The sequence below is a fragment of the Vulpes vulpes genome, chromosome 7 (genome assembly GCF_048418805.1).
Source record: "Vulpes vulpes isolate BD-2025 chromosome 7, VulVul3, whole genome shotgun sequence".
NCBI classification, from domain to species: domain Eukaryota; kingdom Metazoa; phylum Chordata; class Mammalia; order Carnivora; family Canidae; genus Vulpes; species Vulpes vulpes.
Genome location: NC_132786.1, coordinates 108,247,316 through 108,270,906, shown reverse-complemented (window position 1 = coordinate 108,270,906; position 23,591 = coordinate 108,247,316). Strand labels below are relative to the sequence as shown.

Here is a 23,591-nt window from a genome sequence, read left to right as displayed (position 1 = left end):
AGCCATACCTCAAGTTCCCGCTGGATTGAGCTAATTCCACAAATATGATTAAATCTCAAACCGGGGCTTTGGAAATTATAGAACAACAGCCTCCTTGCCAGCTGGCTGACGTGGCATTTGTTGCTTTCCTTAGGTGGCCATAAATCAAGAGGCTGAAGTTTCTGCCTTTGATAGCAAAAGGTGGAGATGTCTGCAGGGTCACTGTGGGCAGGCTGAGGTGAGAAATCACTGGTATTGTGGGAATTTCAGGCTTAGAAGAGACAAGAGCTGTGAGTGACACGGGGCTCTCAGTGTAGATGGACATGGAAGAGGTTTGAACAGGTGAAAGGAACACCCTTCCAAGCCTTGTTCCAGCGAGCAGCCATGCCTGCAAAACACTCATGAAATAAGCAAGCAGTTCCCTTTCCAGTTCTCTCAGATTAAGGATTAGTGCAAAGAAAGTCTCAGTTTTGTGCTGCTATGTCTTTAGCACCCTCAAATGCTTCTACAAGCAAGCAGGCCCCAGACCTCAGATGCTTCCAGACAGCCCTGTTGAGGTGGAATACAATAGCATGGCTTTATTTCCGGAGAATTTATTTTTGTGTTATTTCCTATTTATTGAAAGTGCTGGTTTTCATTTATAATGGTGATATAAAATTTCCTTTAAAATTTGGGGCACGTGGGTGGCTCTGTCAGTTAAGTGCCTGCCTTTGGCTCAGGTCATGATCCCACATCAGGGTCTCTGCTCAGCAGGGAGCCTGCTTCTCCTTCTCCCTCTGTCTGCTGCTCTCCCTGCTTTTGCTCTCTCTGTTAAATAAATGAAATCTTTATAAAAATTAATCTGAGTTTTAAAATAGCCAACTTATGGGGAATAGGGAGTACACTTGCTGTGATGTGACACATGGAAGTATTGAATCACTGTAGTGTCCACCTGAAACTAACATAACACTGTGTTAACTATACTAGAACTAAAACAAATGAAAAACAAAACAAAACAAAACAAGTCAATCTAAAGCACAAAGTTAAGCAAATAAAGTACAGGTGGGACTCAATTGTGGCCAGAAAATAATATAAGTGAATATGTTGCCCAAATGACATTTAGAAAACATTGTCATGAAGGAAGAAGATACAGAGAGTACTCCAGCATCCTAGAGTTCTGGATTTAAAACTACCCCATCATCAATTTCATTCATTCATTCACCATTCGTTACAATGGTATTTTCAAAGAAACTTGTCTTTTTTTTTTTAATTTTGCAGATTCCAGAAAAATATTGGAAATTAAAGATTTCAGAAGAGAAAGTTGTTTTAAAATATTCTGATTTACTTTAGAGAATAATGCTGGAAACTTAAAACGGTATCGTTTTCCCCTAATGTATTTTTTTTAAGATTTTATTTATTTATTGAGACACAGAGAGAGAGAGAGAGAGAGAGAGAGAGAGAGAGAGGCAGAGGGAGAAGCAGGCTCCATGCAGGGAACCCAATGTGGGACTCGATCCCAGGTCTCCAGGATCACGCCCTGAGCTGCAGGTGGCTTTAAACCGCTGCGCCACCTGGGCTGCCCCTTCCCCTAATTTAAATTTAATATTATCTACCTGTATCCCTTCAGGGAACCATTTTTCAAATGCTGTGGATCCTAAAATAGGCCATATGATTGACCACAGTGGAAAAGGCTGAATTAACATCTAAGAGGCAAGCATACGTCTAGTACGGTAGTTAACTAACCAGTCATTTCCATCCGTGAAAGTTCTTTTTGATAAGGATGTCTTGCCCTCCCGCTACTTAGAATGTTAAATTGTACTATTCTCTTGCTCAGTCACTCAGGTTATAAAAGGAAAGTTATTGCGTGGGTCCCACTGAGAAATCTCTGTAAGGCTTGCAGTGTTTAGCAAATTGACATAAAAGAAGGAAACATGGATGTGTGTAAAAGACCAGGAGACTTGTGTGACTTGGGGGAGTAAAATCAAGAACTGCTGGACTTGAACGTTTACAGATGTGGGCTTGTAAGAGATCCAGTAATGACAGTGACAGTGTTTACAAGTCATTTTGGGGGTGACGGGGCTCAACAAAAAAAGTATAAAAATGATCTCTCTGGGATGTGTGAGTTTTCCTACCACAAGGAGGGACTAAGTGGCCAGTTTAAGGCCTTTCTACTTCCAAGATAATGACCCACTTTATATACACAAGGATGAGTGGAGAAGTGGCTGAAGGATCTTACGGTACAAGAAAGAAAATCAGTGCAATGTGGGGGTCACTCAGATGAACCCAAATTAGTTTTTTAAAAAAAAATTTTTTTTTTAAATTTTTATTTATTTATGATAGTCACACACACACACACACAGAGAGGCAGAGACACAGGCAGAGGGAGAAGCAGGCTCCATGCACCGGGAGCCCGACGTGGGATTCGATCCCGGGTCTCCAGGATCGCGCCCTGGGCCAAAGGCAGACGCCAAACCGCTGCGCCACCCAGGGATCCCTCAAATTAGTTTTTAATACCCAAATAAAATGGCTTGGGTCCCTGTTTGTACCCAGAAAGGAAGTTCAGCACAAGGTTTTCAAGGGTTTCCAGGAAGATGGCTTTTCCTGGTCATCTGCCACTTGGAAGTCCATGTCACCTTGTCTGCTGCTCTCCGTCTGTCCTGCTTCACTCCAGACATGGTTGTTATTCTTCCTTCATGCCCCAGAGTGCTTGGTATATGGCAGACTTTGCTAGAGGTGTGAGGATAGCTGGAGCAGGGCTGCAGGAGGACTACGGCACAGCCCAGAACGGGCAAAAGTGATGGAAACGTCCCTGTTCCCAGGTTCCTGGGCTCTGGCTAACACAGGTGACTTCATGCTGGTTATCTTCCTCCTTAGGCCATTTTGCACTCAGACCCTCTCTCTCAGCAACTCCCCAGCCCTCAGCCAACCCTGGTGCTCCCAATTCCTTTTTATGAAAAATAATATACCTTCCCATCTCTACCCCAGGCTGGGATTGAGGCACACTTTTAAAAATTATTATTATTTAAGAGATAATAAAGACGTTTTGCTATACAAAAGGGTGTCTAGGGGATCCCTGGGTGGCTCAGCAGTTAAGTACCTGCCTTCGGCCCAGGGCCTGATCCTGGAGCCCCAAGGTCGAGTCCCACGTCAGGCTCCCTGCATGGAGCCTGCCTCTCCCTCTGCGTTTGTCTCTGTTCCCCTCCCTCTCTGTGTCTGTCATGAATAAATAAATAAAATATTTAAAAACAAAACAAAACAAAAGGGTATCTACCTCTGGTCACCCTCCCTAGGCATGTAACCCACAAGCGGAAGCAATTCAATTATGATTTTTTCTTTAATGTATCTCAGATCACCATCTTTTTTTAAAATTTATTTTTAATTATTATCATTTTTTTTTTTTTTTTAGAGAGAAGAGACTGTGTGAGAGCCAGGGGAGGGGCAGAGGCAGAGGGAGAGAGAAAATCTTAAGCAGATTCCACTGTAATCACAGAACCTGAAGGGGGGCTCAATCTCAAGATTGTGAGATCCTGACCTGGGCCCAAGTCAAGAGTCACGTGCTAACTGACTGAGCCACCCGGGTGCCCCCTCAGATCAGCATCTGAAGCAGGACTCCCCCTGCTTGAAGTAAGTTTCCAGGACCAAAGAGGAGGGGAAGCATCTTTCCCGTGACTTTTGCTTCACTGTGATTTCGTTGGTCTCTTCAGGGGCGGCACTGAGAGAGAGGCAGGCACCCTGGATCCTGATCGCCTCCTGCCAGGAAGACACATGTAGCCAAAGATGAGTGTGGGCAAAGCAGTCCCTCGCTCCTTTAGCCATGGAAAAACAGAGTCACGGTGAGATGGGGATAATCCCATCAGAGTCTCACTCCCACATTAAATTGCTGAAAATCAACCGGGAACTTCTGGTCACTCACATCCGCAACACCCAGTGTCTGGTGGACAACTTGCTGGAGAATGACTACTTCTCTTCCGAAGATGCGGAGATCGTGGGTGCCTGCCCCACGCAGCCCGACAAGGTACTGGTGACAGGGGCTGCCATTGGCGGCCTGCATGTCTTGGTAGCCAGAAGGGGCTTCTCGGGGGACCTGAGGGAGGACCTCTGGGCATTTAGCAGGTTGGCGGGATTTCCCGTTGGGGTCACTTACAGAGCAGAAACACTTGAGCTACCAGCTTATTGTACACTTCCATATTTCTGAGTTGGTGTGGGGAGCAGACTCCTCTCACCTCTCCTCTCTCCTTGGGGCACGTATGGCTTCCAAAGCCTGTTGTTTTCAATCCACTTTCTATTAGGAGGAGGGAAAAAGGTAACGACCATCAAACACTAGCAAGTGATGTTCTTTCAGTGCCTCTATACTCCAGAGAGCCGCTCACTGCTGGGTAAGACTCTTGAGAATGGCCTTGCCTCTGGTTTGGGAACAAACACATCCCAGCCTGGTCTACAGTGAAGACTTTTCCACACTCCCCTTATTTATGTGTGTGTGTGTGTGTGAGAGAGAGAGAGAGAGAGAGCGCAAGCACGGGCAGAGGGAGAAGGGGAAGCAGAGGCAGAGGGAGAAGCAGCTCTCTGCTCCATTCCAGAACCCTGAGATCATGACCTGAGCTGAAGGCAGTTGCTTAACTGACTGAGCCACCCAGGCGGCGCCCCTCACTGTGGGAAGTCTAAACAGCCCTTAGTTCCCTTTTAGCTTTGTGTCATGTCCTGAAAAATAGAATTGGCAAGACCCAAAATTCTTTGGTTGGAGGAGTGATAGAACTTGTTTGTAAGGTGCTCCTGCCAGGCTCCGGGGAGACCTGGGTTTTGGGGGGAGAGGGTTTTGGGGGGAAAGCACAGTAGCTGACTTGTGTAATTTCCCCCCTGCATTTTTAATAACACAAGAAGCCTTTTTTAGGGTATAGCTTACATACGGGTATATGTCAGCCCTTGGCTCTGTGGCCCAGCACCCACCCCATTCTGCTTATGCAGCTACTTTTTTTATTGTATATTTTTTGTTGGAGTTCGATTTGCCAACATATAGCATAACACCCAGGGCTTATCTCATCAAGTGTCCCCCTCAATGCCCATCACCCAGTCACCCCAACCCCCTGCCCACCCCCCTTCCACTACCCCTTGTTCGTTTCCCAGAGTTAGGAGCCTCTCATGTTCTATCACCCTCACTGATACTTCCCACTCATTTTCTCTCCTTTCCCCTTTATTAAACCCTTTCACCATTTTTTATATTCCCCGAATGAAGGAGACCATACAATGTTGGTCCTTCTCCGATTGACTTACTTCCCTCAGCGTAATACCCTCCAGTTCCATCCACATTGAAGCAAATGGTGGGTATTTGTCGTTTCTAATGGCTGAGGAATATTCCATTGTGTATATAGACCACATCTTCTTGATCCATTCATCTTTCAGTGGACACCGAGCCTCCTTCCACAGTTTGGCTATTGTGGACATTGCTGCTAGAAACATCGGGGTGCAGGTGTCCCGGCGTTTCATTGCATCTGAATCTTTGGGGTAAATCCCCAGCAGTGCAATTGCTGGTCGTAGGGCAGGTCTATTTTTAACTCTTTGAGGAACCTCCACACAGTTCTCCAGAGCGGCTGCACCAGTTCACATTCCCACCAACAGGGCAAGAGGGTCCCCCTTTCTCCACATCCTCTCCCACATTTGTTGTTTCCTGTCTTGTTAATTTTCCCCATTCTCACTGGTGTGAGGTGGTATCTCATTGTGGTTTTGATTCGTATTTCCTTGATGGCAAGTGATGTGGAGCATTTTCTCATGTGCTTGTTGGCCACGTCTGTGTCTTCCTCTGTGAGATTTCTCTTCATGTCTTTTGCCCATTTCATGACTGGATCGTCTGTTTCTTTGCTGTTGAGTTTAATAAGTTGTTTATAGATCTTGGATACTAGCCCTTTACCTGATACATCATTTGCAAATATTTTCTCCCATTCTGTAGGTTGTCTTTAGTTTTGTTGACTTTTCTTTTGCTGTGCAGAAGCTTTTTATCTTGATTAAGTCCCAATAATTCATTTTTGCTTTTGTTTCCCTTGCCTTCATGGATGTATCTTGAAAGAAGTTGCTTGGCCGATTTCAAAAAGGGTGTTGCCTGTGTTCTGTAGGATTTTGATGGAATCTTGTCTCACACTTAGATCTTTAATCCATTTTGAGTTTATCTTTGTGTGTGGTGTAAGAGAGTGGTCTAGTTTCATTCTGCACATGGCTGTCCAATTTTCCCAGCGCCATTTATTGAAGAGACTGTCCTTTTTCCAGTGGGTAGTCTTTCCCCTATGCAGCTACTTTGTCCCAGCACCGCTCATTCCTGGCCAGCAGCAGTGTTAGCTTAACAGGGGTGGACACAGCTCTGGTTTGTGAGTCTGACTTTGTACTTTTAAGTTCATGGAAGCCTCCCAGCTTTTTATTTTTTTTTTAAGATTTTATTTATTCATGAGAGACACACACACACACACAGAGAGAGAGAGAGAGAGAGAGAGAGAGGCAGAGACACAGGCAGAGGGAGAGGCAGACTCCATGCGGGGAGCCTGATGTGGGACTCGATCCTGGGTTTTCAGAATCATACCCTGGGCCAAAGGCAGGCGCTTAACCTTTGAGCCACCCAGGGATCCCCCGCCTCCCAGCTTTTTAGAGCTGCATGGTTTAATTTCTTCTTAAGGTGGGTCCCCTTCCCAGATTCTAGGCCTTCATAGGTAGCATCTCACACCTCTGGGTGGACAGCCAAGTTCGAGGCCATAGTAAGAGCTTGGAGCCCTTGTGTGGACCTGTACGGTGGCAAGACTCCCCAAGCACTAGCTCACCCCCTCTTGCTTACGCTGCCACCAGGTCCGCAAAATTCTGGACCTGGTACAGAGCAAGGGTGAAGAAGCATCTGAGTTCCTCCTCTATGTGCTCCAGCAACTTGAAGACACTTATGTGGATCTCAGGCCTTGGCTGTCGGAGATTGGCTTCTCTCCGTCGGAGCTCATTCAGAGCAAAGTTGTCGTCAACACTGACCCAGGTATGAGTCCCCTTCTCCCCCGGGGGAGATTGCAGACTGCCAGCAAGCAAAGCCCTGCAGCTTGGAAATGCTGCGGCATCTGGGCTCCACAGCGTGGGGGGTCGGCACCAGCAGCCCTGCGCGCACCCTCAGCCAGTAGATCTCTGTCCTCTGGGTGCCGCCCGCCCCGTGACTGAACTGACCACAGGGGGCTGGTGTGATTTATGGAGAGGCCTGTGGAAGTGCGGCCATGGCCTCTCTCCTGGCCTCTTGCTTACTTGCCATTCCGATGTATAGACATTTCAGTGGTTGCACAAATTCCAGGTTGCATTCTTTTCTCTTTGAACATCTTTCCAAATTTCATCCTGGGCCAAGTATTATTCTGTCACCCCGAGTTGCCAGTCCTTATTTCTGAAGCACAGTGGTACTGCATTAGCTGACCCATTAGGTCAAGTATTGACGACGTGCCCACCATGTGCCGAGCCGTGGTGCTGGATGCCAGGGTTACAATGTGGAGCAGACTGGTTACGGTTCTGGCTCTCAGGGAGCTCGGAGGCCAGTGCAGGAGGCCCACTGGTACATGATCAGGGGAACGTGTGATTACACGTGATGACAAGGACAAGATCAGTTCAAGCTGCAGTGCACACCGGGGCCACGATCTGGCCTAGGAGCCAGGAGGTCTTTCCATGCCCGTGTTCTCTCTAGTTTGAGACACATGTTGACGATATACCAGCACTGAGCTCCCAAACTGGGATGTTTAAAGCATCCAGTTTGACCTTGAACACAGAGACAAAGGACAATGTTCCTGACAGTCAGGTGTGTATTTGGGGGAAACCAGGCCAACCAGCAGTGTCAGGGCCCAGCTCTTCTGCAGCCGCCCCTGCAGATACCTGTGGCCACTGTTAGCTTCTTACTCCTACTGCTCCTTTGCACTTCATCCTGTTTCCTTCCCCAGGAGAAAAGGAAAATGGTCCTGCCTGTGATAATTCTTTCAAAAGACATCTCCACTGGTTCCTTTGCTTCAGTAGCTTTTTTTTAACATATTTTATTTTATTTATTTATTCATGAGAGACACACAGAAAGAGAGAGGCAGAGACACAGGCAGAGGGAGAAGCAGGCTCCATGCAGGAAGCCCGACGTGGGATTCGATCCCGGGTCTCCAGGATCAGGCCCTGGGCCAAAGGTGGCGCTAAACCATTGAGTCACCCGGGCTGCCCACTTCAGTAGCTTTTAAAGTATAAGTCACTCTACAAAGCCGGATGTGAAAGACTACATACTGTGTGATCCTATTTATATGAAATGTCCAGAAAAAGCAAATTAATAGAGATAGAAAGCAAATTGGCAGTGGCCTAGGGTCCGGGGCAGAGACTGGCTAGGAGTGGGCTTACGTCCGAGATATTTTAGAACTGGATTGTAGTGATGTTCGCATAACTTGGTAAATTTACTAAAAATCAGTGAGTAGTACACAGCACCTGTTGTAAAATACGTGAATTTATGGTACATCAATTATGCCTTACTAAAGATATAAAAAATGTAATTCACAAATTTTAAGCAGACAACCAAGTTAGACTAAGTTGATGGGAAAAGGTTACAGATGAATTTGGAAATGGGCACGTGCATCTCGTTTTTGTTAACTGACTTATAATTAAAATCCAGGAAGTATTTTAAAGGCATTTATGGAACAGCCTTTTGTCTGGCTGGGGAAGGACCACCTCCCTCTGCGGGGTAAGGTCCGTTTCTAGCTCAGGTTTGCTGAGCTCCATGCACCTGTGAGCACGTTACTGTGTCTCTTCCCCTGTGGACAGATGCTAAGGTGTCAGATGCTGGGGTCCTGGGGCTAGTGTGCTCTGTGGAGTTCAATAAGGTAGTTTTTATCCTAATTTACTGTCCTTTTTTTTTCTTTAAAGATTTTATTTATTTATTCATGAGAGACACAGAAAGAGAGAGAGAGAGAGGCAGAGACACAGGCAGAGGGAGAAGCAGGCTCCATGCAGGGGGCCCGACGTGGGACTCGATCCTGGGACTCCAGGATCAGGCCCTGGGCTAAAGGCAGGCGCCAAACCACTGAGCCACCCAGGGATCCCCCTAATTTACTCTCTTTTTGTGCTTTGGCACAGCTCATTTGTAACCCAGGCTACTGTGTAATGTATTTTCTCACTAAAAGTTCTGGCATTTAGTTTTGAGACTACGCCTTGTTTTCAGAGTAACTTGATAAGCGGAAGAAAAGTTAGGGTTATTTCTTTGTCAACCAAACACGTTTCCAGGTGCCTGGCTGGCTCAGTCCGGGGAGCCCCCAAGAGGCTCTGGATCTCGGGGGTGGTGAGTTCAAGCTCCACTGTTGAGTGTAGAGATGACTTAAATAAATAGATACACTTCAAAACAACAACAAAAAGCATTTCACTGGGAACTGGCTGTCCTCCCCACCCCTCCAGTAAGCAGGTACACGGAGAAGCTGCGACAGCAACTGGGCCGGGATTCCAAGTTCGTCTTGTGCTACGCCCAGAAGGAGGAGCTGCTGCTGGAGGAGATGTACACCGACACCATCGCGGAGCTGGTGGGCCTCAAGGACGAGAGCCTGGGCCCTCTGGGCAGCCTGGCCTGCCTCCTGGACCGCTCCAGCGGCGTCCTCAGCGAGCAGGGCGAGACCATCTTCATCTGCGGCGACGCGGGCGTGGGCAAGTCCATGCTGCTGCAGCGGCTGCAGAGCCTGTGGGCCGCGCGGCGGCTGGACGCCCAGTTCAAGTTCTTCTTCCACTTCCGCTGCCGCGTGTTCAGCTGCTTCAAGGAGGGCGACGCGCTGTGCCTGCAGGACCTGCTCTTCAAGCATTACTGCTACCCGGAGCAGGACCCCGACGAGGTGTTCGCCTTCCTGCTGCGCTGCCCGCACACGGCCCTCTTCACCTTCGACGGCCTGGACGAGCTGCACTCGGACTTCGACCTGAGCGGCGCACCTGACACCTCCTCCCCCTGGGAGCCCGCCCACCCGCTGGTCCTGCTGGCCAACCTGCTCAGCGGGAAGCTGCTCAAGGGCGCCGCCAAGCTGCTCACGGCCCGCACGGGCGTCGAGATCCCGCGCCAGCTCCTCCGCAAGAAGGTGCTTCTGCGCGGCTTCGCCCCCAGCCACCTGCGGGCCTACGCCCGGAGGATGTTCCCCGACCGGGCGGTGCAGCAGCACCTGCTGGCCCAGCTGGAGGCCAACCCCAACCTCTGCAGCCTGTGCGCCGTGCCCCTCTTCTGCTGGATCATCTTCCGCTGTTTCCAGCACTTCCACAGCGTGTGGGACAGCGCGGCGCAGCTGCCCAGCCGCACGGTGACCCTGACCGATGTCTTCCTGCTGGTCACCGAGGTCCACCTGAACAGGACGCAGCCCACCAGCCTGGTGCAGCGGAACACGCGGAGCCAGGTGGAGACCTTCCGCGCCGGCCGGGGCACCTTGCGCTCGTTGGGGCAGGTGGCCCACGGGGGCATGGAGAAGAGCCTCTTTGTCTTTGGCCAGGAGGAGGTGCAGGCGGCCGAGTTTCAGGAGGGGGAGCTGCAGCTGGGCTTCCTGCGGGCCGTGCCAGAGCCGGGCGTGGGCGGCGACCAGCAGTCTTACGAGTTTTTTCACATCACCCTGCAGGCCTTCTTTACCGCCTTCTTTCTCGTGGTGGACGACCAGGTGGGCACTCAGCAGCTGCTCAGGTTCTTTCAGGAGTGGGCGCCTCCCGGGGAGGCGGGAGCAGAGTCCTGCTATCCCCCTCTCCTCCCCTTCCAGTGCCTGAAGGGCGGTGGCCTGGCGGGGGAAGACCCCTTCAAGAACAAGGATCACTTTCAGTTCACTAACCTCTTCCTCTGCGGCCTGTTGTCCAAGGCCAAAGAGAAACTCCTGCGGCACCTGGTGCCCCCCGCTGCCCTGCGCAGAAAGCGCAAGGCCCTGTGGGCACACCTGCTTGCCAGCCTGCGGGCCCACCTGAAGAACCTGCCCCGAACTCAGTCCGGGGGCTTCAGCCAAGTACAGGCCATGCCCACCTTCATCTGGATGCTGCGCTGCATCTACGAGACCCAGAGCGAGAAGGTGGGCCGGCTGGCGGCCAAGGGCATCTGCGCCAACTACCTCAAGCTGACCTACTGCAACGCGTGCTCGGCCGACTGCAGCGCCCTCTCCTTCGTCCTGCACCACTTCCGCAAGCGGCTTGCCCTCGACCTGGACAACAACAATCTCAACGACTACGGCGTGCGGGAGCTGCAGCCCTGCTTCAGCCGCCTCACCGTCATCAGGTGAGGCTAGGCACAGGGAGCAGCCAGTGGGGCGGGGAGGGCCAGGCCCCAGAGACACCAGGACGAGCATCGTAGGGTAGGACCTCCTGAATTACCCTGGCACCTGTGACCACTGGTCTTGGCACACCCACACCTGTTCTATCTCAGGGTGGCACAGGGCAAGGAGCAGTGCCTCCATGGCAGGCGGCTCCAGGTCAGCCCTGGCTGGGTGTCCTTGAATGAATTGCTTAACCTCTCTGATTCCTCATCTGAAAAAGGGAGATGCTGGTATCCTAGCAGTTACAGTAATAACAACAGCATTCATTGAGAGTGGGTGAAGGGCACTACAAATACTAGCAACCCTATAAGGTAGTGGGTACTGCTAGTTTCATTTTGGCGACGGAGGAACTGGAGGCACAGAGATGTTCTCAAGGTCACACGCCAGGGCCACGGTGGAGCCAGAATCAAAAAGCACCAACCTTTTGAGATTCATGGGAGGCTCGGAGATAGCCTGTGAAAGGTTTCTGGGAGCTTTTGTGTTTGCAGAAAAAGCAGACTCCGTGCTTACTGGCCCCAGTTACTTTCCATGATCAAAGCCAGCAGCCCTGAGCTGCCGTAGATCTTAGTCCAAACTAAACGGTTTCCTGTTTGATGGTTTAGGGGAAGGAGAGGTTAGTCTGCTTTCTTCTGTTAGCATTTCCTGGATAAAATATACCTTGTAAATCTCACGAGGGCTTCAGTTCTCCATAACCTGGCTCAGGTATTTCTGAAGAACAGGGGGAATTTGGAACCGGTTACACCAATGCCAGAGTGTACATTAGGTGGGGACAGTGGGATGTAGGGAGCCCAAGGCTGCCTTGGCCTGTTCTCTTTGCTCTCAGCCCAGGGCACGCTCACACCCTGGGCACCCCTGTGCTCATCTCAGGCGATGGAGTGCACCAGGGTGATGCTCCTGCCTCAGGCAGCTGTCCTCGGGTGAAGTTCTCCTCCACACCAGCGAAGGGGAGAGCAGGAGGCCATGGGCAACTCCAGAGAAGCATTTTGAGCTCCCCGAGACCACCAGGTAGGGTTAATTTTGACTGAAAGTTAGTGGAAACTCAAAATAGAGGTGGCTTAGATAGGTACAAGCTTGTCTCATGGAAAAGTCCAAGCGCAGAGGAGGGTGGTTCAGGGCTGCCGTGGTGCCTCCATGACCATTGGGAACCCAGGCTCTCTTTTGCCCTGTGGTGACCCTACTGCCCTCACTACCGATTTCTGCCTCTTGGCCCAAGATGACTGCTCACTTCTTCCAGCCATTCAGTTGACATTCTAGCCACCAAGAAGAAGGAAAGGCAAAGGACACACCTCATTCTTCTAAGAAGAATTTTTCAGCTATTGCTAATGAGATGTCTGCTTAGATTTCATGGGACACAACTTAATCCCATGTGTCCAGTTTAAAAAATGGGGGGTTCTATTCCTAAGAAAGCACAGATATTGAAAGTGACTAGTAGCCTTCCTGAGATGGCCACCCTGAGATGGCGTGCAGCGTGTGTACACTTTGTGCCCCAGCACCAAAGTGGGCACCATGGGAGGAGAGTTCCTGAGTATCTGACCTGATGTGGCCTAAAAATCAAACTTCCGCTTGTTCAGCCTTTCACATATTACAGAGGCAGCTTATGGGCTCAGTCTGGCCCAGGGCTCGTATTTGTGAATAAAGTTTTATTGGAAAATAAATTAAAAAAATAAAGTTTTATTGGGACACAGCCATACCCACGTGCATACATATCAGCCGCTTCACACTACAGAGTCGAGTAGTTGCAGTAGAGACCACATGGCCCGCAGATCCTAAAAGATTTGCTCTCTGGCCCTTTACAGAAAAAGTTTGCTGACCCTTGGATTGTTATCTCACCCACCCCTGATGCCTCACTCTCATCTATCCCTGAGCTTTACTCTGTCCTGCAGCCTCACCTAAATGATGGAGAGGAGGATTGAAAAAATGAGGGCAGTTGGTCATACAGATTACTTGGTAGTAAAAAAAAAAAAAAAAGTCACATTTAGCCATATAAGAATATCCTGTTAGTCTATGGATTGTGCAGAACAGTTCCAGCGAGTGGCTGGCCCTTGGGTAGGAGACGGCCATCATCCTGAAGGCTTTTTCCTGCCCCCTTCTGTGAATGTGACTTCCAGATGGGGAGGCTGCTGGCACTGTGGGTGAGGCGGTTCTTGTGGGGACTGTTTTGCCTTTTGCAGGACACCTAGTATCTCTGGCTCCACTTGCCAGATGGTGGAGCGTTCCTTCCTCCAGCTTTGTCATCACTAGAAGCGGCTCCACACGTTTCCGAATCCCACGGCCCCTCCTGTGCAGTGAGAACCGCATCGAGGGGCCTGGCTGACCCGGAGATCACCCACAAATGCAGGAGGTCAGGGCTGGCTGGCCTCGTGTGTCCTTTATGTGTCCTTCGGAGCCCTTGTGTTGAGTCAGGGCTGCGCTGTCGCCTTGGTTCTGGGTAGGCCTGTTGGCCCCACGATGACAGGGCTTTTTAGGAGCTATTCGGCTGACTGCTCTGGCTGTCCTGTCAGCAGCTGTTTACAGCTGGGAGATCTCCTGGACCTACAGGCTTCTGGATCCTTGTGGCATTAATGCTTCTGCATGTGAACAGCTGCGGTGATTTATGACTTTCTTTGCTGTTTGGTTTCAGACTCAGCGTAAACCAGATCACTGACAGTGGGGTAAAGGTGCTATATGAAGAGCTGACCAAATACAAAATTCTGACATTCTTAGGGTACGTATTCCTCAACAGTGGCGAGCCAGTGATGTAGTAATAACACAGAGGAGCGGGGAGCTGCCATTCGTGGGGATCACTGGACGGTTGGAATGATGGCCAAGGCGCCAGGAAGAACCCTGGCCTGGGAGCAGGGAGTCCTGGGTTCATGAGCTGGGCTCCGCCAGCAGCCCACTCTTTGAACAAGTCAGGAAATGTTGCTGAGCTGCCTTTTCAGTCGCATATTGGGATCTTAATATAGGCAAGTATTTTACGAGTGGTGATCTGGGGTTGCTGAGGAAGTAGCTGGGAATATGGTATTTTTTTTTAACTGTTGAGAGAGAGAGAGAGAGAGAGAGAGAGAAAACACACTGAGCAGAAAGAGGGGCAAGAGGAAGAGACTTCTAAGCAGGCTCCCTTGGGATCCCGGGGTGGCGCAGCGGTTTAGCGCCTGCCTTTGGCCCAGGGCGCGATCCTGGAGACCTGGGATCGAATCCCACGTCGGGCTCCCAGTGCATGGAGCCTGCTTCTCCCTCTGCCTGTGTCTCTGCCTCTCTCTCTCTCTCTGTGACTATCATAAATAAATAAATTAATAAATTAAAAAAAATTTATAAGCAGGCTCCCTGCTGAGTGGAGCTCAACACAGGGCTCAATCCCAGGATCCTGAGATCGTGACCTGAGCTGAAATCGGGAGTCGGACACTTAACCCCCTGAGCCATCCAGGCGCCCCTGGGGATATGTTTTATAAATGCCAGATACTGTTTATGTGTTAGATTCACCACTCTGGGCCCATGATCCCTTATCCAGAACCCGGAGGGCAAGACACGAATCCGAATTGAGTGGACATGCTGTTCCGTGGTGATACGACCAGGGAGGTCAAGGGCTGTACCCTGGTTTCAAATACTTTAATACTTAATATTTAATAATTTAATATTTCTGCAGCAAAATGTGTGAATATTCAAAGCAGTTAGGATAAAGACCTAATCCCTGGATTGAGGCCCAGGGAGCACATGACCCCGGGGGGCCTTTCGGCCCAGGAGTTTGGTGTGACCTGCCTGGTTACCACTTTCAGCTTCTTTCTGCCGCCTTGCTGAACTGGAATCAGGTGGGAAGGTGGCTAACAAGGAGCCGCGGGGAGGAGGTTCCAGCTCACAAACATTTCCCCCTCAACCTGCTGCTTGTGACCTTAATAGAAAAATACCCATCCCCTGCCGCCGGCTGGGCCCTTGCACACGAGGGCTTGGAATGACCGTGCGGAATTGTCCCAATGACCCTGTGGGGCGCTGGGATTCTTGCTCCTTACTACAAACGCAGAAGTAGAAGCCGGGGAAACGGCAGAGCTGGCCCTGAATGCAGCCTGCGAGACCCCGGAGCCCCAAACGGCTCTCCTTGTGTCGTCCCTCTGTCCTTTCAGCCCAGACTTCAGAAATCAGCAGCCAGCACATACCCACTTTAAAAATGGGGGTCAAAAAAATGGGGGTCATTGGCATGCCTTGGGTGGCTCAGGGGTTGAGTGTCTGCCTTTGGCTCAGTGCGTGATCCTGGGGTCCTGGGATCAAGTCCCACATCAGGCTCCCCGCAGGGAGCCTGCTTCTCCCTCTGCCTGTGTCTCTGCCTCTCTCTGTGTCTCTCATGAATGAATAAATAAAATTTTAAAAAATTAAAAAAATAAAAATGGGGGTCATTAAGATGACACTGGGACATGGGGATAAAAGGCACAGTGTAAGGAATGTGGGCGGTGACACTGTAAGAGCATCCTGTGGTGACAGGTGGGGGCTACACTCAGAATGAACATGGCATAGCTTAGAAGCTTGTAGAGTCACTATGTCACATGCCTGAAACTAATGTAACATTGTGTCACCTCTACAAAAAAAAAAAAAAAAAAAAGGCTGGGAGTCCTAAAGTCTCATGCTGTGCTTTTTCTTGAAGCCTGTACAGCAACCAGATCACGGATGTGGGAGCCAGGTACGTCGCCAGAATCCTGGATGAGTGCAAAGGCCTCACACACCTGAAGTAAGTGGGGGTGGGCATGGCAGGGTACCCTGCAGCCTCTGTGGTCACCCCTTCATTATTTAGACAGAGAATAGGCGTCACCATAAAGAGCAGTCACCCTACAGCCTTCTGCTTGCCCCGGGGCCACATTGGTCAAATTAAGAGGCCTGTGCTGGGAGGTGGGCCTTCAGCCTGGAGGGACCACGGCCTGAGGGGGAGGCTCGGCTTTCTGCTGGGCCAGCCACCTGGGGGAAGCTTGGCATTCCCATTTGACTGATCACTGACGGGAAGAAAGGCCACAACTATCACCCTTTCTCGAAGGCTTCCCCCTCCTCACCCCCCAAGGAAGCCCCTCGTGGTCTTCCTTCTGGAGGCTGAGGAGTCCCAGGACCGAGGTGCCGGCCGATCCGGTGTCTGCTCAGGCTCGGGCTTCTGGTTCATGGCCGGGGCCTTCCTGCTGCGTCCTCACACGGTGGAAAAGGAGGCCAGGGAGCGGCTGTGGGGCCTCTTAGGAATCACAGACCGTAGGGGACAGCTCCACCCTCGTGACCTAGTCGCCTCCAGGGCCTCCTGATCCCGTCACCTCAGGGGTTCGGCTCTCAGCATGTGGGCTTGGGGGGACACGGGCATTCGGGCCTAGCACCCGCCTCGTCGCCAGTGCGAGCCCGGCCTCGGCCCTGTCACCGGGCTGCCCTCCGAAGGCGACAGGGCACGGGCGGCAGGGCCGCTGGCAGCTGAAGCGGAGCCCCCGGGCCCCTGGGGGGTGCGAGTGAGCCTCTGGGGGCCGTTTCCAGAACCCCCGGGAGGGCTGGGGTCGCCGCCCGGGGAGGGGCCTGCTGGCTCCCTCCAGGGCTTCGTGGCCTGCCGGGGGTCGGGGGGCCGGTGGGGTCCCCTCACGCCGGGGCTGCCCGCCCGCTCTCTCTGCAGGCTGGGGGAGAACAAGATCACGAGCGAAGGGGGAAAGTGCCTCGCCCTGGCCGTGAGGAACAGCAGCTCCATCTTAGAAATCGGGTGAGTAGAGGCGAAGGCACGCGTGTGACACGCCCGCCGCCCCGTGTGCCCGAGGCCCGGGACACCTGGTGCAAGAGTCCGGTTTTCTCGCCGCAGCCAACAGAGGGAGCCGTTCAGCCCCGTGTGGCAACTAACTTTCCTCTTGGCGACGTTCGGTATATTCCTCGGGGGCTTTTTTTTTTTTTTAAAGATTTTATGTATTTATTCATGAGGGACACACAGGCAGAGACCCAGGCAGAGGGAGAAGCAGGCTCCACGCAGGGAGCCCGACGTGGGACTCTATCCTGGGACCCTGGACTGAAGGCAGGCGCTAAACCACTGAGCCACCCAAGTGCCCTGTGGCTTTTTTTTTTAAATTCAATTTTTAAAAAAGATTTATTTATTCATGACACACACACACACACACACACACACACACACACAGAGGCAGAGTGGACCCAGGCAGAGGGAGAAGCAGGCTCCATGCAGGGAGCCCAACGCGGAACTCGATCCCGGGTCCCCAGGATCACGCCCTGGGCCGAAGGCGGTGCTAAACTGCTGAGCCACCCGGGCTGCACTCAATTTTTTTTTTTTTTATTGTGGTTAAATCTGTTAACACAGAAGTTACCATCTGAACCATTTGTAGCGGTACAGTTCAGGGGCATTACGCGTCCTCGTAGTTGTGCGACCATCACCACCATCTCCAGAACTCTTCATCTTGCAAAAAAGCAGCTCTCTACCCATCTCACAACAGCTCCCCATCCTCCCTTCCTCCAGCCCCCGCTGCCACCCTTGGACTTCCTGTCCCCAGGGGTTTGACTACCACAGGTAGCTCTTGAAATGGAGCCATGCGAGGTATTTGGGTCATTGTGCCTGGCTTCCTTCACTCAGCACAGTGTTCTCCTCGAGATCCACCCATGCCGTAGCTTGTATTGGAATTTCCTTCCTTTTTAAGGCTGAGGAACAGTCCACGGTGTGTATGTGCCACATTTCATCCATTTATCTGTCCTCGGACACTTGGGTGGCTTCCACATTTTAGCTGTCGTGAGTAGGGCTGCCAGGAACGTGGGTGTACCAATACCTCTTTGATTTTTTTTTCTATATACCCAGAAGTGGAGCTGTAGGATCGGCTGGTAATTCTATTTTAAGGTTTTTGAGGAAGTGTCACAGCAGCTGCACCACATTATATGCCCACCCACAGTGCACAAGGGTTCCGGATTTTCAGCATCCTTGCCAACACTTGTTATTCTCTGTTCTTTTTTTTTTTTTTTTTTTAAAGATTTATTTATTTATTCATGAGAGACACACACACACACACAGAGGCAGAGACACAGGCAGAGGGAAAAGGAGGCTCCCGGCCGGGAGCCCAATGCAGGACTCAATCCCAGGACCCTGGGATCATGACCTGAGCCAAAGGCAAACGCTCAACTGCTGAGCCACCCAGGTGGCCCTACTCTCTGTTCTTTAATAGTAACCATCCTAACGGGTACGAGGTAGTATCTCATTGTGGTTTTGATTCAGGAGGATTTTTAAACCTTTTTTTTTTTTTTAAAGATTTATTTATTCATGAGAGAGAGAGAGAGAGAGGCAGAGACACAGGCAGAGGGAGAAGCAGGCCCCATGCAGGGAACCTGACGTGGGACTCGATCCCGGGACTCCAGGACCACGCCCTGTGCCGAAGGCAGCACTAAACCGCTAAGCCACCTGGGCTGCCCTAAACCTTTTTATATTGTTATCATTTTTATCTGATTATAAAACAAACATGATAATTTTATCTGTAAACTAGGAAAAATACAAAAAATCTGAAAATCATCTCAGAAATATTGTCAACATTTGAGGTCAGTTAAGCTTTCTTGCTCTCACACACGGGTGTGTGCAAAATATCCAATATATTTTGAATACAGTAAAGGCCAAGCTATATGTACAGAATTTTATTCTTTTTTTGTTTAATCTCATATCAGGAGTAGAATTTAATGATTCATCACTTACATACAGCACCCAGTGCTCATCACCAGTGCCCTCCTTAATGCTCATCACCCATCTCGCCCATCCTCCACCCACCTCCCTCCAGCAAAGTTTGCTGTCTGTAGTTAAGAGTATGTTTTATGGTTTGCCTCTCTTTTATCCCCCCATGTTCATCTGTTTTTTTTTTTTTTTTTTTTGGTTAAATTCCACTTAGGAGTGAAATCATATGGTATTTGTCTCTCTCTGACATTTCATTTAGCATGATACTCTCTGGCTCCATGATACTCTCTTGCATGATACTCCTCATTGTAAATGGCAAGATTTCATTCTTTTTGATGGCGGAGTAATATTTATATATATATACACACACCACATCTTGTTTCTCCATTCATCAGTCGATGGACATCATTTGGGCTCTCTCCATAGTTTGGCTATTGTTGATAATGCTGCTGTAAACATCGGGGTGTGTGTATCCCTTTGAATCTGTATTTTTAAAAAATATTTTATTTACTTATTCATGTGAGACACAGAGAGAGGCAGAGACACAGGCAGAGGGAGAAGCAGGCTCCGTGCAGGGAGCCCGACGTGGGACTTGATTCCGGGTCTCTGGGATCATGCCCTGGGCCAAAGGCAGACGCTCAACCACTGAGTCACCCAGGTGCCCCTGAATCTGTATTTTTATATCCTTTGGGTAAATACCTAGTGCAATTGCCAGGTGACAGGGTAGCTCTATTTTTTAACTTTTTGAGGACCCTCCACACTGTTTTCCAGAGTGGCTGCACCAGCTTGCATTCCCCCAGCAGTGTAAGAGGTTCCCCTTTCTCTGCATGGGAGTACACTTTTATGCAAAACACGGAGAACTCATGGCTGGGCTCCAGCATCCCTGGGAGGAATGGCAGTGGGTCGCTGGTGCGGTGAGAGCACGTTGCCCAGGCGGCCCTGGCTCTGCTGTGTGTGGGCTGGGCAGACGGTGCTCTCAGCCTGTTGAAAACAGCTGTTGCTTGCTGTAGGCCAGACGCTGTTCTAAGTGCTGTGCATCTATTAACTAACCTAATCCCCACAACTCTAGGGGGAATGTTATTAGTAGCCCCTCTTTTACAGAAAGTAGACTAAGGTCCAAGACATTATGTGATTCACCAGAGTGAATCTTAAATCCAGATAAAAATCCAGTTAAAGGGACACTTGGGTGGCTCAGTGGTTGAGCGTCTGCCTTTGGCTCAGGGTGTGATCCCGGAGTCCCGGATCGAGTCCCACATCGGGCTCCCTGCATGGAGCCTGTTTCTCCTCCCTCTGCCTATGTCTCTGCCTCTCCCTCTGTCTCTCATGAATAAATAAAATCTTAAAAAAAATTCCAGTTAAAACAGGAGGCCAGCCTCCTTCTGCCAGAGCCTCACAAGTCATCTGCTGTGGGGAGGGAGGGTGTGGGACTTCATCACTGCAGCTCCCTCCCGAGATCCCCAGACTGCAACAGTGCACCAGCCCATGAGAGTAGGGTCCTCTTCACCTAAAAGCAGCATTGCTGGGGAGGTTCCTGAGGGTGCTTCCTGATATTTGCTTCTTGGAAGACCCACTGTGTCCTCACGAATGTCTCAGACCCTTGCAGAGGGTCAGATGGACACTGGCAGTCTGCACCTCCATAGGCCTCCCGTTTAGGCTGCTGCCAACCTGCATCCTCGGTGGGGGCATTTCTGGGACCGTCGTGTGCTCAGGCCCTCTGACAGCTCTCCGAAAGCCCAGGATATCTCAGTCTTTGTGCAGCCACCTGCTGGGTTTCTGTTCACAAGCCTTTTTGCTGCCCTTACCCCACCTTTCCCTTTGAATTTGGAACCTAGAGCAGCTTCATGAAGGGCCTGGTCTGGGAATCTACTCAAGGCCAGAGCTCCAGGGACAGAGCAGAGACCCCTGCCCATGAGTGCAGCGCCAAGCGTGGCCACCAGCAGAAAGGAAGGGGTGGGCACGAGCTAATGTTCACCATCTTGCCTCTATCCTCAGGATGTGGGGTAACAGAATCGGCGATGAAGGAGCAAAGGCCTTTGCAGAGGCTCTGAGGAACCACCCCAGTCTGACCAACCTCAGGTAACTGCTGCCTTCTGAGACCCGCTGTCACCGGGGCCCAACCTGGTCACTCCGTGGGCCTCTTGGTTTGCCAGGGGGAAGAGAGCGGTTGGCTTTCACAGTGGAGAAGGGGTGTGTGTGCGCGTGTGTGTGCGCGTGTGTGTGTGATTTTTCTTTTGTAAGCAGTTTTATTGATATATAAGAGGCCTACGTCAAAGTACATTACTGTTTGGCTCGGCCACTTGCCATATGTACACACCAACATAACCACCACCCGGACCCAGATGTAGGACTTTGCCAGCATCTCAGTGGTCTCCCCAGGCCTCTTGGGAGTAGGGAAGTGGGGAGTCTAGATAAAACCGAAAGGGATGCTGGCCCTTCCTCATTCACAGGATGATGCTGAGAAGGAAGGGGAACCTTCATCTCTGTAGAGACCTACTCCTCCCTGGCTGCCTCTTAGGCCTCTGGCCAAATCTCAGAGCCTCAGGTGTCTCCTGTTGCCCGGGTTCTCCCTAACACTGAAAAAGAATCCAAGACAGTGGAGGCAATAGCAGAGTTTCTTCTTCATGAGAACAGAGGGCACCTCTCCAGGTCTCATTGCCGGACACCTTGAAAATGTCAGCCACCTGAAGTGGAGCCCTCGTAGCCCCTGATTGGCCTGTGACATTGGCCTGATGTTCGCTTCCTGTCTGGCCTCTCCTTGAGTGCTCTTGTGCCTGTCTTCATGCTTGGAGCATGGGCTCTGGAGCAACCAAGCTGGAGCAGCTGCTGGCAAGGCTGAGTACTTCTGCTTCCTGCCTCATGTCAGCCTGGGCAGGCCCCGCCTCCAGGTGGCACCTTCTGGGTGCTTCGGTGGCTGAAGCCAAAGCCAAATGTAGACGTGTCTCTAAAATACTGACCCCAGGTGTTTTCCTTCCTAGTCTTGCATTCAACGGCATCTCCACAGAAGGAGGAAAGAGCCTCGCGCAGGCCCTGCAGCGGAACACCTCTCTGAGAATATTCTGGTAATAACCAGAGTCCTTTTGAAAAGCTGGGTCTCGGGGATTATTCCAAAGACCGCATCTTCACTGGATGTGCAATCTTCCCTGAAAAGCCTGGAATCTTAACTGAAAAGCTGACTCTTAACTGAAAAGGCTTTTTCCTCAGTGTCAAGTTGGTAATTTAATTTCCTCCTAGATAAGAAAACAGCCATTTCTAGAAGCACAAACAGGTACCGAAGGGGGAAGTGTGTCCCAGGGGTATGATGTTTGACCGTAGCTGCCTTTGCCAACCCAGGCCTCAGGGAAACCTGAAGGTTGGTGGTTCTATCCGGATTATCCTCAGAACACCTTCCGAGATGCCTTGTAGAGTCCAACTTCAGTGCACTCGGCTCACGCTTCCTTTTCCTCCTGAGCTGCCTTTCTCCCCATGCACCATCTGGTCCAGCTCACTGGCCACCCGAAGCCCACGTTCCTCACCCCTCCCTGTCCTCTAGGGGTACTAATTTAGTATATGTTGCCCTCTGACAGTGCTTTTGTTGTTGTTGTTGTTTTTGTCATCTACTCTATTTATTTGAACTTTTATTTACTTGCTTGTATCATAAATTCTTTATGGGTAAGGAAATTATATTAGGGCTCAGGGCATGTGAGGTATCAGCTGACTTAGTTAATATATAACACCATCATTTTGAGAATTCTCTTATTAGATGGGCTGGCCAGTAAATGGATTTTTAATTCTTTTCCTCTAAAAAATATTTTTAAAAATATTTTGAAATATTAAAAAAAAAAAAAACTAAGGAAGTCCAAAAAGTAGGAAGTACAGTACTTCCTCCTTCATGTTTTCCAGATATAACCTTTTTCTTCTAGCCTTTGAATGTATATTCTAGCCCTCTAGTATTTGAATGCATATTCATATATGTCTCTTTTCTTACAAAATAGAGTAGCATTTAGCAGGTGGCTTTTAAAAAATATCTTAAGGGGTGTCTGGGTAGCTCGATTGGTTAACCATCTGACTCTTGATTTTGGCTCAGGTCCTGATCTCAGGGTTGAGAGATTGAGCCACACATGGGGGGCTCCACACTTAGTGTACAGTCTGGTCAAGATTCTCTCTTTCTCCCTCCCTCTGTCCCTCCCCTCTACGTGCACTCTCTAAAATAAATAAATCTTTTTTCTTAATAAATCTTAAAAAGAAAACCTTAACCATATATTGTCCACATTTTACATATCCTTTTATATCAGGGTTTCTCGGTCCTACCTTCCACTGTTGACATTTTGGTCCAAATCATTCTTGTGAGGGGCTGTCTTGTTCCTTATAGGATGTTTAGCAGAATCCTGGGCATCAGCCCCTAGATACCAGCAGTAGCCTCCACCTGTGATGATCAAAATGTCTCCAGATGTTGACAAATGTCCCCTAGAGGGAAAAGCACCCAGATGAGAGCTACTACTCTACATGGATAGTAATAATGTTAGCACCCAGCATTTCTTGAGTGCTGACTGTACACCAGGCATTATTCTTGGCCTTTTACTTTTTTTTTTTTTTAAGAGAGATGAAGTGGTAGTGGGGGCCAGGCAGAGGGAGAGGAAGAGAGAGAATCTTAAGCAGGTCTCATGCCCAGTGCATAGCCTGGCATGGGGCTCAATCTCACAACTCTGAGCTCATGACCTGAGAGAAATCAAGAGTCAGATGCTTAACCGAGTCAT

At 50.1% G+C, this 23,591-nt stretch overlaps 1 protein-coding gene across 5 annotated transcripts in view; it reads left to right on the top strand.

The window, feature by feature from the left end:
* The window catches only part of NOD1 (nucleotide binding oligomerization domain containing 1), a 66,937-nt gene that overhangs the window by 21,432 nt on the left and 21,914 nt on the right, over window positions 1–23,591 (top strand). For 3 of the 5 annotated variants that reach the window (XR_012002738.1, XM_072764644.1, XM_026019103.2), the window contains exons 2-11: window positions 134–217; window positions 3,365–3,582; window positions 3,663–3,973; window positions 6,781–6,955; window positions 9,367–11,191; window positions 13,849–13,932; window positions 15,841–15,924; window positions 16,831–16,914; window positions 20,851–20,934; window positions 21,834–21,917. Coding sequence is in view for 4 of the 5 variants with exons in the window: in XM_072764644.1 (XP_072620745.1) it covers window positions 3,773–3,973; window positions 6,781–6,955; window positions 9,367–11,191; window positions 13,849–13,932; window positions 15,841–15,924; window positions 16,831–16,914; window positions 20,851–20,934; window positions 21,834–21,917 (2,621 nt within the window). In the remaining variant the exon portion in view is untranslated. The remainder of the gene's footprint in view (window positions 1–133; window positions 218–3,364; window positions 3,583–3,662; window positions 3,974–6,780; window positions 6,956–9,366; window positions 11,192–13,848; window positions 13,933–15,840; window positions 15,925–16,830; window positions 16,915–20,850; window positions 20,935–21,833; window positions 21,918–23,591) is intronic. The other 2 variants (XM_072764645.1, XM_026019104.2) reach the window with 2 other exon arrangements.